The sequence below is a fragment of the Elgaria multicarinata genome, chromosome 2 (genome assembly GCF_023053635.1).
Source record: "Elgaria multicarinata webbii isolate HBS135686 ecotype San Diego chromosome 2, rElgMul1.1.pri, whole genome shotgun sequence".
Taxonomy (NCBI): Eukaryota; Metazoa; Chordata; class Lepidosauria; order Squamata; family Anguidae; genus Elgaria; species Elgaria multicarinata.
In genome coordinates, this window is record NC_086172.1 from 81,529,776 (window position 1) to 81,545,670 (window position 15,895).

Below are 15,895 nucleotides of genomic sequence, written 5' to 3' on the forward strand. Positions count from 1 at the left end.
TGCTTATTTCGAAAATGGGGCAAGGATGAGTTTTAAAGGTAATTGTAAGAGTAAAATGTCTTTAATTTTGTCAAGTAACATGTGACTCATGTTACTAGTTCTTGTTAACAAGACTAGAGCTTGTGAGAAACACCAGGCACCATATGCTTGTAATAGTTGTGCCAAAACCCATAACGTTCTCAGTTTGTTGACATTTTAAGTATCCAGCCACAAATTCAATTTCATGCCAAGGACTAATCTTTAATCCAGAAATCAGCTAACATGGCTTGCTTCAATATGGGAAGCTCTTATGTCATTAAACCATGAAGAAAAGTGCCTGTTGTTCATCTTCAAATGCTGAAAGAACTGGGCATGTTTAGCCTGGAGAAGAGAAGATTGAGGGGAGACATGATAGCACTCTCCAAAAACTTAAAAGATTGTCACACAGAGGAGGGCCAGGATCTCTTCTCGATCCTCCCATAGTGCAGAACACGGAATAACAGGCTCAAGTTAAAGGAAGCCAGATTCCAGCTGGACATCAGGAAAACCTTCCTGTTAGAGCAGTACGACAATGGAATCGGTTACCTAGGGAGGATGTGGGCTCTCCCACACTAGAGGCCTTCAAGAGGCAGCTGGACAAGCATCTGTCAGGGATGCTTTAGGGTGGATTCCTGCATTGAGCAGGAGGTTGGGCTCGATGGCCTTGTAGGCCCCTTCCAACTCTGCTATTCTATGATTCTGCCAATATGGTGGTTTATAATTACAAGAATGACAGCCAGGTGAATAACTTAGCAAACAGATACAAAAGCTGGTGATATATTACATATCCATCCTATTATTGTTTATGTCAGGCTAGCTGAAGGTGAGCTGTTTGCTGTGACAACATCTGCGGGAATGTTGGAGAAGGGGTTGTGATAAACAGCTTAAAAGTAATTGGACTATTCTACATACCTGCACATCTGTGTATCTCATGCGGCACTGGATTTCTAGTAAATAAGATGGTTTCATAGAATAGCAGAGTTGGAAGGGGCCTAAAAGGCCATTGAGTCCAACCCCCTGCTCAATGCAGGAATCCACCCTAAAGCATCCCTGACAGATGATTGTCCAGCTGCCTCTTTTATGCATCTAGTGTGGGAGAGCCCACAACCTCCCTAGGTAACTGATTCCATTGTCATACTGCTCTAACAGGAAGTTTTTCCTGATGTCCAGCTGGAATCTGGCTTTCTTTAACTTGAGCCCATTATTCCGTGTCCTGCACTCTGGGAGGATCGAGAAGAGATCCTGGCCCTCCTCTGTGGGAGAACCTTTTAAGTATTTGAAGAGTGCTATCATGTCTCCCCTCAATCTTCTCTTCTCCAGGCTAAACATGCCCAGTTCTTTCAGTCTCTCTTCATAGGGCTTTGTTGCCAGACCCCTGATCATTCTGGTTGCTCTCCTCTGAACACGCTCCAGTTTGTCTGCGTCCTTTTTGAATTGTGGAGCCCAGAACTGGATGCAGTACTCTAGATGAGGCCTAACCAGGGCCGAATAGAGAGGAACCAGTACCTCACGTGATTTGGAAGCTATACTTCTATTAATGAAGCCCAAAACAGCATTTGCCTTTCTTGCAGCCATATCTCACTGTTGGCTCATATTCAGCTTGTGATCTACAATAATTCCAAGATCTTTCTCGTTTGTAGTATTGCTGAGCCAAGTATCCCCCATCTTGTAAGTGTGCATTTGGTTTCTATTTCTTAAATGTAGAACTTCGCATTTATCCCTATTAAATTTCATTCTGTTGTTTTCAGCCCAGCACTCCAGCCTATCAAGATCACTTTGAAGTTTGTTTCTGTCTTCCAGGGTATTAGCTATCCCACCCAATTTTGTGTCATCTGCAAATTTGATAAGCATTCCCTGCACCTCTTCGTCCAAATCATTAATTAAAATGTTGAAGAGCACTGGGCCCAGGACTGAGCCCTGCGGTACCCCACTCATTGCCTCTCCCTAGTTTGAGAAGGTTCCATTAATAAGTACTCTTTGAATCCGATTCTGTAGCCGATTCTGTAGATTTTAGCTAGTTTGTTAATCAGAATATCATGGGGCACTTTGTCGAAAGCTTTGCTGAAGTCAAGATATATGACGTCCACAGCATTCCCACAGTCCACAAGGAAGGTTACCCGATCAAAAAATGAGATCAAATTAGTCTGACAGGATTTGTTCCTGACAAATCCATGTTGGCTTCTAGTGATCACCGCATTGATTTCAAGGTGTTTACAGATTGACTTCTTTATAATCTGCTCCAGAATTTTCCCAGGGATGGATGTCAGACTGACTGGTCTGTAGTTCCCAGGTTCCTCCTTTTTGCCCTTTTTGAAAATAGGGACAACATTAATCCTCCTCCAGTTGTCCGGCACCTCACCCGTCTTCCATGATTTTGCAAAGATAATAGGCAAAGATTCTGAGAGTTCTTCCGCTAGCTCCTTCATTACTCTAGGATGCAGTTCATTGGGCCCTGGAGATTTGAACTCATTCAAGGAAATTAGGTGTTCTTTGACCATTTGTTTATCAATCTCAAACTGCAATCCTGCCCCCTCAATTTCTGCTTCACTTTTTCCAGGGGGCGTCATAGACCCGCTTTTGGGAGAAGATTGAGGCAAAGTAGGAATTGAGCACTTCAGCCTTTTCTTTGTCATCTGTTATCAATTTGCCATCCTCATTAAGCAGTTGAACCACCATTTCTTTCCTCTTGTCTTTTACTACTTACGTATCTGAAGATAGCCTTTTTATTGCTTTTAGCATCCCTCGCTAATCTCAGCTTTAGCCTTCCTGACGCCATTTCAGCACTTCTGTGCCACCTGTCTGTACTCTTCTTTTATAGCCTGGCCTTCCTTCCACTTCCTATATGTATCCTTTTTTGTTTTCAGGTCATCTCTAAGCTTTTTGTGGAGCCACATTGGTTTCCTCTATTGTCTTCTATCTTTTCTCCATGTTGAAATTGTTTCTCCCCACCCACTCAAGAGAGGGCTATGTTAGTTTGCTACTGAAAAGAGTAAACTACAGCTGCAAAGCTTATCTTTCCTTGGAGAAAGTCCCATAGAACCCAAGGGAATTTACATCTGTATAGAATTGTACTGCATATCTTTGTAAACAAACTCCCAATAATGCAGAACCAAGTGGTTAAAGCACAACAAGTATGTAGACAAAGACAACCCCACCCTAGTACCAATAAAATGAAAGATTAGAAGTAGTTCTGAACAAGCAATCTATTAAAAAGTCATTCTTTAAATGTTTTACAATAGAATAAAAAGAGTGTCAATGTTCAGAAAGAAACTAGAAGTAGAGAGCAGCATATGTTAACTGGGAAAGTTTGTGAAGGAGTTCCACTTGAATGGACTAAGTGACAACTTCAATAAAAATACACATGCACAAACACTAATGAAAGATGGCTAAAAGTTGCCTGGTGGAGACTGCAGACAGATACGAGAAGTTAGATCAAAGGGAAACTGGTTACAGATGAACTCTTATGTAGCACACATGCCCTGGCCTGCTGTATGTATAAATTGAGCTTGCAGCTGCTAGGGTAAAATTTCAGGAATAATCCATTGTAGAAGTAGGCTGTTTCTAGACTACTGACTTAGTGCTACTAATAATTGCTTTTCTTCCAAAAGCCAAAATCAGAACTGCAATTGATTTTCTGCACTATTGAAGATTTTGCACTTTTTCTGTGTGTAAATCTTGCTATGTTCCATCTACACCCTTGGGAGTGACATAAGCCGCTGGGTTGGGGATGATCTGGGCAGCCTTTTCCTTTGGGGAGGGGAACCATTTATTTAAATTAGCATCAAACCATGTATTCAGTTCAGCCTGATCACTTCCAATGAAACCTCAAAAAACAGAAGTGCTACTATTTCTTTTAGATTGGAAATTTAGATAAGTGTTTAATTAGAACAGACAAATGTGCTTGTTGCTGAAATTTATTTGCATGTTGGGGGAGGCTGCAGCTCCAAAAATGGCTTTTTGTGGGGCGGCGGCGGCGGCAAAAGCCTACTATCCAACAATAATTCTGTTGCCACAAGGGTCCTTGGTGTGGGCTTTTGCCCTCCACCAGCCATCTTGTAGCTGCAGCTTTCTCTACCCACCCTCACAGAAACCAATGTCTCCCATTCCTGTTGACTTACATGTGGAAGTGAAGGCTGCACCCCTAAAAATGGCTGATGGGAGTTAAACACCTATCTCTGTCAAAATCCCCGGAGGAACAGGGCCCTTGCTAGGAGAAAGCTGCCTCTCACCAACCATTTTTAGGGATGCAATTTTTCTTTTCCTGCACCCCCTGCAAATCAGTGGAGACACTTCTTTTCTGTAGTACATCTCCCCAGTTTGTAGGAAGCCTAACTCTTTTTTTTTTTTTTTAAAGGGAACTAAAATTAAGACAATTGTTGGCGTAGACAGCTTTGCACAACTCTTGCCTTCTTTTTAAAGGGATGCTTTCAAGAAAGGGCCAGCAATGCATTTGGGCAAGTGAATCTATTGCCACTCAGCATACCTGAGGGGCGGGGCATCATGTGGAGTCCCTGTAGAGAAAGTGGATGAAGCAGGGCAACTCCACACTAAATACCTAGTGTGGAAGCACCCACAGACTCAAACACCAGACAAATTACAAAGAATCATTTATTTTAGCCGATAATTTAAGTTTCGAGTGTGTCACAATACCACACAAATACAGGAATCTCTTACAATGACACAGCACCCAGGAAGCCATAGGTTGTTCAGAGGTGGCTAAATGCCCAGCAGCCCACATTGGCAGGAGCATTTCAAGACAGCAAAAGCAAAGCTATCGCGTAGACCCAAAAGAACAGACCCAGCACGCTTGTCGCCAGAAGAGCATCTCTTACTGCACTGATACAAGACACCAATTCCCATACTGAAGACACCAGTGAGCCAGGCCGCACATCTCAGTGGAGAAGTGGCCATCACACCACCTCTTGGAGCTTCCTACAGTTGCTTCAGAACACTTCATCTGGCTTCCTGTAGCAAAGGCTGTAATGGAAGCAGACCAGGAGAAACATCTCAATAAAATGGCTTCTGAAAGCTTACCTTTTCTCTATTTAGATGTTAAAATCTCTGGGAGCTCATTCCATATGGCAGCATTTCCTAACCAGGCACTATCTGGATGTGTTGGGACTGCAATTGCCATGACTGGGCTGGGGGATTATGAGAATCAGTCCAATACGTATATGGTACCAGCTTGCCATATAGCCTAGGGTGGCCAGTCCTGCCATCTTGCAGGGAAAATTCAGACCAGGACTTGATTTATATGTGCCCTCATAACAAGCTCTCCAGTACAGGTGGTTGCTTTTACCAGGCTGGATCTCCATGTCCCTCCATTATCTTTACACATGTCCCATGGTTTCCATGAATGGACTGTTCAATGGATCATCCTTGCAATATAATCCCCAGAGGGGATGGGGAAGGAAACCACACTGTTAAGAACCTGTCACGCCTTCTAAAAAATTGTCAGGAATTCACCCCATTTCTCAGTTCTTTCCTAGTTTAGTATCTGTTCACAGCAGTCAGAATTTTGCAAGCTACAGATAGTTTGGGGACATTTCAGTTCTTTGATACCCAACTCCAGTTCCAATTTATTAAATGCTGTGTGGCTCAAGCTCCCTTCTAAATCAACTTTAGTTGTAAATTCTCAGGAGGAAATTGTTCATGCTCCTTCCCTTACCACCTATATATGTATTCCCTGGCAAGTGCATTCGTCACCTGTTTACTGAAATCTTCTCAGAGTTGCAATGTGCTTAATTCACTCCTATGTCATTTTGCTTGGTGGCTACATGCAGTTACATATTTTGTTTCTATATTTTCTCAGTTATAACAACACAATCACATACTAGACTGGGCTCAACATTTCAGGCTTGAAGTTATGTGGATAATGCCTGGTCAAGTCTCAGAAGCCAGGATGACTAAATAAGACCCCCAGGAGGGTCAGCTAGTTGAGCTTCAGCACTTCATTCCATGATCAACAGAAGCAAAATAAAGTTAAGCAAAATAAGGATATTCAAACCTGCTTGGTTAATATAAGTTGCAGAATCCAGCTTTTCTTTGTGCAGCTTTTTGATATTCAGTAGTAGGTAGGCATAGTTCTGCTTATAATGAAGTGATCCACTGGGACAGTGATTCCATGGAACCAGCTAAGCTTTCGATTCTTACTACATTACCAGTTCTATAACCATCTATTTGGAATTCCCCCAGTTTCCCTCATATCCAGAAGACATCTCAGTTTTCCCCCTACCACCTTGCAGTTCAGAACCACTGGGTTGGATCCAACAGTGCAGTAGAAGGTAAACTACTGGCAAAACAGATTTTTCCCTCCTACCTGCATGCCCCCCAATCTACTCTGGAGGATCAGTGGACCCTCTGGAGCCAATCTGGGGGGCATGCACAGGGAAGAGAGTCTGGGGAAATCCTGTTCAACAAGCCACTCACACAATATTGAGCCCAACCCACTGTTCCCACTCCTACAGTCTGTGACCCAGTTCATACATAACGACAACTCAGAGTACAGGTTGTGCATGAATCATGGGTTGTCACTACATGCAAACCCTGCGCTATGGTTTAAGTCTGAATTGTTAAGAATGAACAACCCAACAACAAACTGGGTTCTCTTCCTGGGTTCTTTGTTAACTACCCATAATTAAACCATAGTGCTGGGTTCGCATGCAATGTCAACCCGTACTCTGGGTTGCCATATTAAAGAAAATTCTCTTTCATACATACACCTCCTTTGCTCAAGCTAGCCCACACTGCCACTCAAACTCCAGACATGAGCTTCAAGACAGCATAATTCCTTACCTCTTGAGTGTCCTGTGAATCCACATCTGGACGTTTCCATGCTGTTGTGGCAAGAGCCCACAGCACCAACAGCCCAAAGACCAGGATCAGCATCCCCAGGAAGTTAGCAAACCAAGCCTCCGCAGGAAGCTTGGAGTACGGTGTTGATTCATTTGTTCTAAGGCAACAGGCAAAATGCAGGTTTCATGAAAGACTGGTAGCAGTTCATACACCCCCAGAGACCCCATAAAGGAGGAAATACTGGGCAGTGCCAAGAATCTCTTAAGACATATAACGCCTTCCTTTATCACAGTAGCATTTAAGCTCTTTCAGGCTGTGGGCTGAATTCTATTTCAGAGAAGCTCTTGGGGCCACATCCAGTAGAGGACAGGGCTGAAGGCAAAAGGGTTGGAGCTGAGCCAGGGAAAACCAATTGCTGCAGGAAGGATAGCGGCCACCTCTCAGGTACCCAATGGTCTTTAGGGACATTTCCCTTCTGTGTTTCTACTGTTGCTTTCAAAATTTATAACAACTTGTGGCTATCTGGACCAGGCTGTTCAGTTCTCTTTAGTTGGCCTTTCTGGACTGAAACTGGTTACAGCAGGGGTGGGTAGAAGTTGGATCTCCAGATGATTTGGACTTCAACTCCCAGAAGCCTCTGCCAAGATGGCCAATGGTCAGGAATGTTGGAAATTGAAGTCTAAAGCATCTGGTGAGCTACTCCCCACTCCACCCCCGGGTTAAGCCACTTACGCTTTCCCTCTAGTGTCTCATTAGAGAGAAGAGCATGCAGGACACTGATGCTCTTCAGTCTAAATGATCACCAGCCATTTTCTCTGTGCTCCTTTTAGTACCACTGGCTATTTGCTGACCAGATCAACCCTCCCACCCCACCCCCAAGTTCAGGGCTGGATTAAAGCCAGCTGATGCCTTAAGCAAATCCCAATAATGGTGCCCCCTTGGCCCTTCTATTGCTTAGCTAGCAAGACATTAAGACTCAATAAGTGCTGAAGGTGAAATAAGACATTAAAAACTCAGTTTTCTTCAAGACCATCCCCCACGCCAGAAAATAACTATATTAAATATAAACTTGGTAAGACAGTCAAACATACTGAACTCTAGGTATATGTTGAGACAAAGGTTGTCAGAAAGTTATCTCAGATGTCGGGTGACATCGTGGGACACATAAAGCCTAAAGCAGGTTGATTGGGTGTAATAAAATAAAGCACAAATAATAAAAATTTGCCGCTCTTAGAATTTGCCGCTAGGCCCTTTCTATGAATCTGGAATTCCTTAAAATTAGATGGCTACAGCTATGGTACTAAGCACATGCTTCTATTGCTTAAAGGTTAATCCAGGGCTGCCCAAGTTCCATTACTCACAGTCTGAAGAATAGCTTCTCATTGATGCCCGAGATGCAGGCTGCCATCACCAAACAGAGGATGGCAGAGCCAAAGAAGACATGGATGGGCTTGTAGAGGGCTCGGAACCAGCCAGGGGCCCAAGGCAACAGGAAAGATGCAAACCCCATTAGCCACTGGATAGGAGAGAGAAGAATTCTAGTATCTGCATTGGCTCTAAGGCATTTAAGCATATTCATGTGTGTTCTGTAGAGCAAAGCAGGTAATATGGCAACTGGGCTTACAGAAGTATTTGTTTTATTCCTCACATTTCAGAATTTTATAATCTAAGTTATCAAAGCAACCGGAGCTCAGAAGAACAGCAACCAATGATCAGTTTATTTCATTTTTTAAAGATTGGTTTTTTGTCTGGTGGAGAACAGGGTATGTAACATTTTAAATTTTTGTAAACCGCCCAGAGAGCTTAGGCTATGGGGCGGTATATAAATGCAATAAAATAAATAAATAAATGAAAATAAATTGAAATAGGCTTAAACATCATGCGCATGCACAGTGAGGGATCAACTTGTATCACTGAGAATAGATGACCAAGAGGGACCACAATATTTGTGTAGACAAATTAGGGAGCAATCCTATACATGTTTAGACAGGAAAACACTCTACAACTCCCAGCATGCCTGAGCCAACTATGCTGCAAGCTGTATGACTTTTTTCTGTGTAAACATACATAAAATTTGCCCTTGCTCACTTGCTCAGAAAGCAAAAAATGCTAGGCAGCAGGTTTAAGATTAAAAAGTATCTCTTTATGCAAGGCATGATCAATCTGTATAATATACTGCCACAAGATACCACGAAGACTCAGTGGAATAATTAGGTTTTCAAAATATTAAAATTGATTCAGTGAGGTTAAACCCAGAGGTGGCCATTTGCCCAATAGCAGGAAAACAATCTCCATGTTGTACACACTCTCACAAACAAACAGACAGAATGAATATTGCTTGGGACAAATGGGATGAATATCAAATATGCTGTTTTGCTTCAAGAGAAGCTCAGAAACATATGGCCTGACAGAAAATTGAGCTACCTAGACCATAGGAAGCTGCTTTATACCAAGTCAAACCACTGATCAATTTAACTCAGTGCTGTTGACTCCGGGAATAGGCAAGCTTTTTTTGGCCCGTGGGCACATTTGGCAATTTGAGAATTTGTCCCGAACATCAACACAAAATGGCTGCCATAGCCGTCTGCCATCTTCATTTCCCTAGAATGTCTGAGACCCACTGTGTAGCCCAGAGGCATTCATGGGGGCTGAGACATTCATGTCTCTGAGCCCCACTGTGTAGCCCAGTAAGATTTGGTTTGAACAAATTTGGTTTGAACAAATCTCAGCTGCCAGTAAGAAAGCATGTTCATTTAAAAAAACATAATCAGGAGGAGTAGGGAACATAGAAATGTGTCCAGGGACTGCTGCACCCACTGCCGGAGACAGAAAACCAAAGCCTGTGGCCAACACTGACTGGCAGCCAGTGGAGGCTGGTGGCTCCAATTTTGGTGGGGTTGTGATTCCATGCTGGGTTTCAGTCAGAACCAGCTACAACTCTAAAGGAACTATCCGTTGTGCTGAGCCATATCCCCAAACTGCATTAAGCACCTTGGATTTGGATAGCTCATTTAGAGTTCTGGCTAGTTTTGACTGGAACCCAGAATGGAATCATAGCCACACCAAAATTGGAGCCATCAGCCTCCACTGCTGGAAGCAGCTCTCCAGGGTTCAGTTAAAGATCTTTCCCAGCCCTATTTGGAGATGCCAGGGACCTTCAGCATGCTAAGCAGGGGCCCTACCACTGAGCTGTGACCCTTCTGTTAACCTTTATGCTGTCTTTTAGAAGTAGTTGTTTGTTTTAGTAGTAGTTGTTTATTTGGGTCCGTTGTATGGATAAGGGGTTGGATGCTATCCTTTTAAGTGTTACCGATTATGTTTGTTCACTACCTCGAGTCCCTTCTTGGGAAAATAAGTGGTGGATATAAGCTTTCAAAATATAAATATAAATGCCGTTCTGAGGTTCTTACCCACCTGGCAGGAGAAGAGTAACACAGCGGATAGCCCCAGCCAACTGTGTAGCGAGTACATGTTGGGGATCCCCTTCTTGTTGTGAAACTCAAAGACAGCCACCAGTCCCAGGACAACCATGAGAAACGCTGTCAAGGTCAGCGCGGCATGCAGAAGCTTCCATGGGAACTTGGACCCCTCCCAAGAGCGGGGTATTCGATACACCAGGGCCGCTGCAGGGGGTGGGTGGAGAGAAGTCATCAGCACCAAGACAGCTCAGCCCCCACCCCAACCACCACCAGGTTACTCCCTCCCTCCCTCCCAGATTCTAAGTTGGGGATCAGAAAGGAATTGGATCCTCTTTCCACTTACCTGTGCCATACAAGACCAACATGCCCGTCACCATGAGAACTGGGTGCCAACTGAACATCTTAGAAGAACCATCCCAGGCAAAGCCACCAAACCAGTGCTGGCTCCAATACACTGTGAAACCCACACACACAATTCCCAGAATTCCCAGTAGAATGGAATATGGCAAGAATGGGACTCGAGGCATCTTGCTGCTGGCGGGGAGCACACCTGAGAAGAGAAGAGAAGGCACCAGCTAGTTTTAAAAATCACCTAGACTGCCAAATAGCCTAGATTCTACCACTCAGTCCTTGCACTGCTGCGAGGTTTTGCCAGTTTTTGGTCCTTGCCCAGTTCTTCCTTCCTCCACTCAGCTCTGAACTGACTTTGCCTTCAACTGTCTGCTTCACATTCATCAGTTTACAACCAAAGGGGGGAGGAGCCCCAGAGGCTGGGTCAGAGGAGGAGTTTATAGAGCATTATCAAACAAGTAGAACACACACACCAAACATCACAGAGAGGAGGAAGAAAGTTCTAGTCTATCCCCACCCTGGGTGCTTAAAATGGATCACATTCTAACCAGAGCCCAGTACTCTCAAAAGCCAAGATCAACAACTACTAACAGCCTGGAACTGGCATTGCTTTCATCCTTCACAAAGGCAAGCCACACAGAGATGCCACAGGGCCACTGGCCAACAGTTTCTACTTAGTACTCATTTTAGTGAAGTTTCCAAGAAACCAATCAGCCTTGCAACCATCAGTCAACAACTTAGAATGAATCCATTACATGACCAGGCGGGATGCAAATTAAACCATTGGGACATAGAGAACATCTGCCATGCGGATTTCCAAGGCTCTTCCATGAGCTGAGATGAACCTTTATGTAAGTGACACTGCAAGAGGAGTTAAGACTAGCTCTTACCGGATCCAGCTTGATCTAAGAGACATAACTGGGTTCCAGCCAAAGACAACTGAGCAAGGAAAACAGAGTTTACACCAGGGTTTTTAGGATTTTTTTTTTTACAAGCTGTCCCCACAGCCCAGGTTCAGACCACAAACCCTTCCCACCTGCCCAGTAGTTCTACACATATGGTGCACCTGCAACCACTGCTTCCGGTAGGGAGGCAACAGTCACGAGATCATCTCAGCTTCTGCTTTCAAAGCAGAACTGAGTAGATGTACAGAGAGCATGTGTTGAAACACCACAACAATGGCAAAAATATCACTCTCATCTTCCCTTGGTCTGTGGAGAGAGAGAGAATGGACCGTCTTGTTTTGTTTAAATTCTCTCAACCATATATCAGGCTGGAATGCCTGACTGGAGACATGGCAGAATTGTTTTCTCTAACCTACAAGACTAATTGTCTAGCATCTTCCCAGAAACTGGAGGGCTATATTGAAATTTGCATGTATTTACACATGTTCCAAATATATGCTCACCAACACGAGGATAGGCTTATGCAAAAAGGTGCAGCCATAGTGGAAACATTAGCAGCTGTGTTCTATGTGATAAGAAAGTTCTGATGCAGCCAGATTAATAATCCGAGACTAATTTTTTCAGGGCCAGCACTAAAAGATACAAAGAGCAGGCATTTACCAGGGGATCAAGACTGACCAAGCCCCCCCTCCCCCCCCAATCCTGCCATTCTTGCTTTTTGCTTAGAGCACCCAAGAAGGTCAAACACCAAGTGAAAGAACATTTTACACAACTTTCCCCTTCCTGGTTAAAGAGCTCTGCTGACAGTCCCTTGCCTGAGGGCTGTTAAAATCTTTGAGCCAGCAAGAGGCTAGCCTAGCCATAGATTATGGGGACTATTCAAGAAGGTTTACAATTCTGCAAGCCTTCCACTTTCACCACACTATAAAAGTGTTGGCAGCAACACTCCCAGCAATCACCTCAAACTCCTCCTATACACAAAAGATTTCACTGTTTCTTGTTCTTCCTTATGCTGAAATTCAAGAGTCTGACAGGGAGGACAACCACCCTTTAAAAGTAAATGCGACTGAATTATTGAACTTGGGCTACCGAAAGTCACTCTGTACTGCACTAGAGTTCACTGATTTGGCAGTTAGGGTTTAATCCTATGCATGCTTGCTGGGGGATTCTGGGAATTGTAGGAGGGTTTTTTTTTCTAAGCATGCATACGATTGCACCCTTAATATCCCATACCACATTTTTGGGGAGTGGAGGAGTAACAATGCCACTGGAAAAAACACAAGGGGTCCTTAAGGAGGCACTGGCCAGCCATGTTCATAACTAGTTGATTACTGAAATGCCAGTAATACTAAACAATTTTTAAAAACTATTACATTCTTTTTCTTTCTTGTTTTCTTTTTAAAGAGATGTCTGCTATTTTATGCTCAGTGTTTGCTCTCCTGTCCTGGTGCCTCCCCCACCATAACATTTACAGTGGGCAATTCCCAAATAATGCATCAGGTCACACCAGTTGGTTGCAGAAGCTCTGTGGGTGGATCACCAGACTATCAGGTACAGAAATAAAGCAATGTTTAGGTCTCTAGATGCAACCCAACTGTTGGACTAGAAAAGAATTCAACTACCAAATTCCCTTTAGGAAGGAAAATTTAAAACACCAGAAAGAGGGGAGACATAAAGTACTGATGCTATTTATTAGCAACTTTGAAAACACATGTTACTGCTCTAATGCATTATTATTAGAAAATATGGTTTTGTTGATTTGTGTTTTTTTTATCAGTTAAGCAGTCAACCCTTATTATTTACAGCCCAAAGAAGTCTCATAACTTTACTGCTTGTTAGCAGACGGTTATATCAAGAGCAAAAATAGCACAGTAAGGAGAACCCATGAACATCAAACCATGCAAAAACTGAATGCTAAACAATGGACCATGGAAAATAACCTCTTCTGAGAACTGTTGTACTAGTAGGCTACAACTTTTGGCAAGCTTTACTTGTAAAGAGAAGTGCTTCCAGATGAGCCTTTTATTGCACTATCACTAGAGTGACCATATGGAAAGGAGGCCAGGGCTCCTGTATCTTTAACAGTTGTATAGAAAAGCAAAATTCAGCTGGTGTCATTTGCATGCATGTAGCACCTGGTGAAATCCCCCTTCATCACAACCATTAAAGCTGCAGGAGCTCTGCCCTTTTGTATCTGGTCACTCTGGGCAGGGCTCTTGCAGCTTTCATGGTTGTGATGAAAAGTGAATTTCACCAGGTGCTGCATGCATACAAATGACACCTGCTGAAATTCCCTTTTCTATACAACTGTTAAAGATACAGGAGCCCTGGCCTCCTTTCCATATGGTCACTATAACTATCACCCTGACTCATTCACAGCATTTTATAGGGGATCTAGATGACAAAGTATTTCATTTGTAATCCTCCCATGTTTGCCCACCACTACTACTGTCTTTTTTCTTACCACAGAAAATCCCTTAAGGGCGAAAAAAGATGGAATAGTTGCACGATGCTAGAACTAGGAGCCCTCCATCTGGAAGCACTCACAGAGGCCATTCACAGCAGAGCCTTGTAATGATGATTTTGGCATTGCCTCATGAACAAACCTAGCCTGTGGTATACTACTTGGCCATTTGCCTTTCAGCTTCATTGTTCAACGAACGTAAGTACAATCTGTTGCAAAAACAAAAACTTTGTGTGGAAGATAATGCCAGTCTGCGGCATCTTGCAGCAGCACATGATTTGTGATGGCCCAAAGCTTATCACAAGTTGCAGAGGCGTGCAAACTTCAGCTCCTTCTTCAGGCAGTTCATGCATCTGTGTTGAAGAGGGAACCAACTTCAGCCTCATAAAGCACAAAGCCCTCTGATGTTCAGTGGTCTCTATTCCAAGTAAAAAGGTGCTGGCGTTTTAGAAATTCGTTTACAGTAGCATTAGCTTTCGTAAGCAATGGCAGCCAATGGGTTGGATCCAGATATAAACTGTTCAACTGAGCAGGCATAAGCAGACTTCCCCACCCCCTCCACCCTAAAGCACTCCCTCCGACCCCCTGAAAATGCTGCACAGAGGGTTTGGGGAGACGAGCTGTAGTGCAAGGAGGAAACCCCAAAATCAGGCAGGGGCACCTTTCATGAGCAAAGCAAATCCTGGATCCAATATAAATACCTATGAGGCAACATTCACATTATCAAAGCAGAGCGCTACAGCAATGAGTCAGCTAATTACTCCCGGGGAGTTTCAAGCAGAAGAGGGTCTGCTTGCTAGCAAGCTGCTCAAATGCTTATGCAAGGTGAGAGTCGCCTTTGGCAATAAGGAAAGCTTTCGAAAGTAGATACAAGTGAGAGATTGGCAGTCCGAACATTATATAATCCTTACTGGGACTATTGCTTGTTAACAGTAAAACAGATACGATCACAAAAGTGATTATAAAAAGAAAGCACCACCACCGCTTTTCATATTTGCAAGCTAAATACTACCATATAGCCACAAAACTGAGAAAAACTTGAGCGGAGTCTCACACCTCGCTTCCGCCTGAGACGCGGGGAGCGCCGGGAAAAGTAGTTCCAGAGTTCTACAGACCCTTCAACACCACGTCTCATCGCCTTTGACTAAGCACATAAGCCCCTCTTGCTCGCAGTTTATGGCCCCGACCAACCAACGCATCCGGACTGCCCACTGGCGGATTTCTGGGAAATGTAGTTTTCTCGGCAAGGACTGGCCTTTCTATTGCTCCAGTCCTCGTAAAGACGGAAGGAGACAAATTGGATCGAATCGCCCTTCAAGTGCGATTTGAAAAGTCTTCGGCCTCTTCATTTGTTTCTGCCTTTAAAATTTTCCTAGGTGCACCTGACATTATTCCTGGAGGAGGAGTGTATCAATGGTTAGTAGTCCTGATGCCTCTATGCTGCCTCCAGCATCAGAGGCAATAAACCTGTGTAGACCAGTTGCTGGGGAACATGGGCTAGAGGCTGCTTTCGCATTCATGTCCTGCTTGTGGGTTTCTCGTTGGCCACTGTTTGAGCCCAATGATGGACTAGATGTACCCTTGGGCTGATCCAGCATGGCTCTTCTTATGTTCTTATGTTCGTTCCCTTGTGTTAAAAAGACATGCTACTCCAACAGGGACACACATTCAAATATATTCACATTCAAATATAGTTGCTAACTTTTCCGTGCAAAGGAACTCCTGCGACCCCCATCAGCTGCATGCCAAATTGAGCAGGTGGAGCTTCCACAGACAAGCCAATGCATTAATGGGAAATGCATCACATGCTGAATTTCTGCTTATCACACAGCAATTAATTGAAGGCACAGGAGCCCTGCCAAGTTGGCAACACTAGGATGGTGCCGTTGTTGTACGAATGTATGTATTTAGATTGGATTATTAGGAGTCTGATTTTTATGCAA

The 15,895-nt window shown here is 43.8% G+C and overlaps 1 protein-coding gene across 1 annotated transcript; it reads right to left on the reverse strand.

Moving 5' to 3' along the window:
• Positions 1 to 4,612: 4,612 nt before the first annotated feature.
• On the reverse strand, positions 4,613 to 15,091 carry LOC134392566 (lysosomal membrane ascorbate-dependent ferrireductase CYB561A3). The gene is made up of 6 exons (XM_063116992.1): positions 15,009 to 15,091; positions 10,576 to 10,782; positions 10,228 to 10,436; positions 8,175 to 8,329; positions 6,814 to 6,970; positions 4,613 to 4,995 (listed from the first exon to the last, which is right to left on the reverse strand). Exons 1-6 carry the CDS (start codon positions 15,085 to 15,087, stop codon positions 4,972 to 4,974), a joined length of 831 nt encoding a protein of 276 aa, XP_062973062.1. The 5' UTR covers positions 15,088 to 15,091; the 3' UTR covers positions 4,613 to 4,971.
• Between the last annotated feature and the right edge of the window lie 804 nt (positions 15,092 to 15,895).

Coding starts and splice junctions, on each gene's coding strand:
- LOC134392566 (XM_063116992.1), bottom strand. CDS start 15,087: ATGAGACGTGGTGTTGAAGGGTCTGTAGAACTCTGGAACTACTTTTCC. Junction 10,783..15,008: donor GCGTCTCAGGCGGAAGCGAG/GTGTGAGACTCC, acceptor TTCTCTTCTCAG/GTGTGCTCCCCGCCAGCAGC. Junction 10,437..10,575: donor GTTGGTCTTGTATGGCACAG/GTAAGTGGAAAG, acceptor CACCCCCTGCAG/CGGCCCTGGTGTATCGAATA.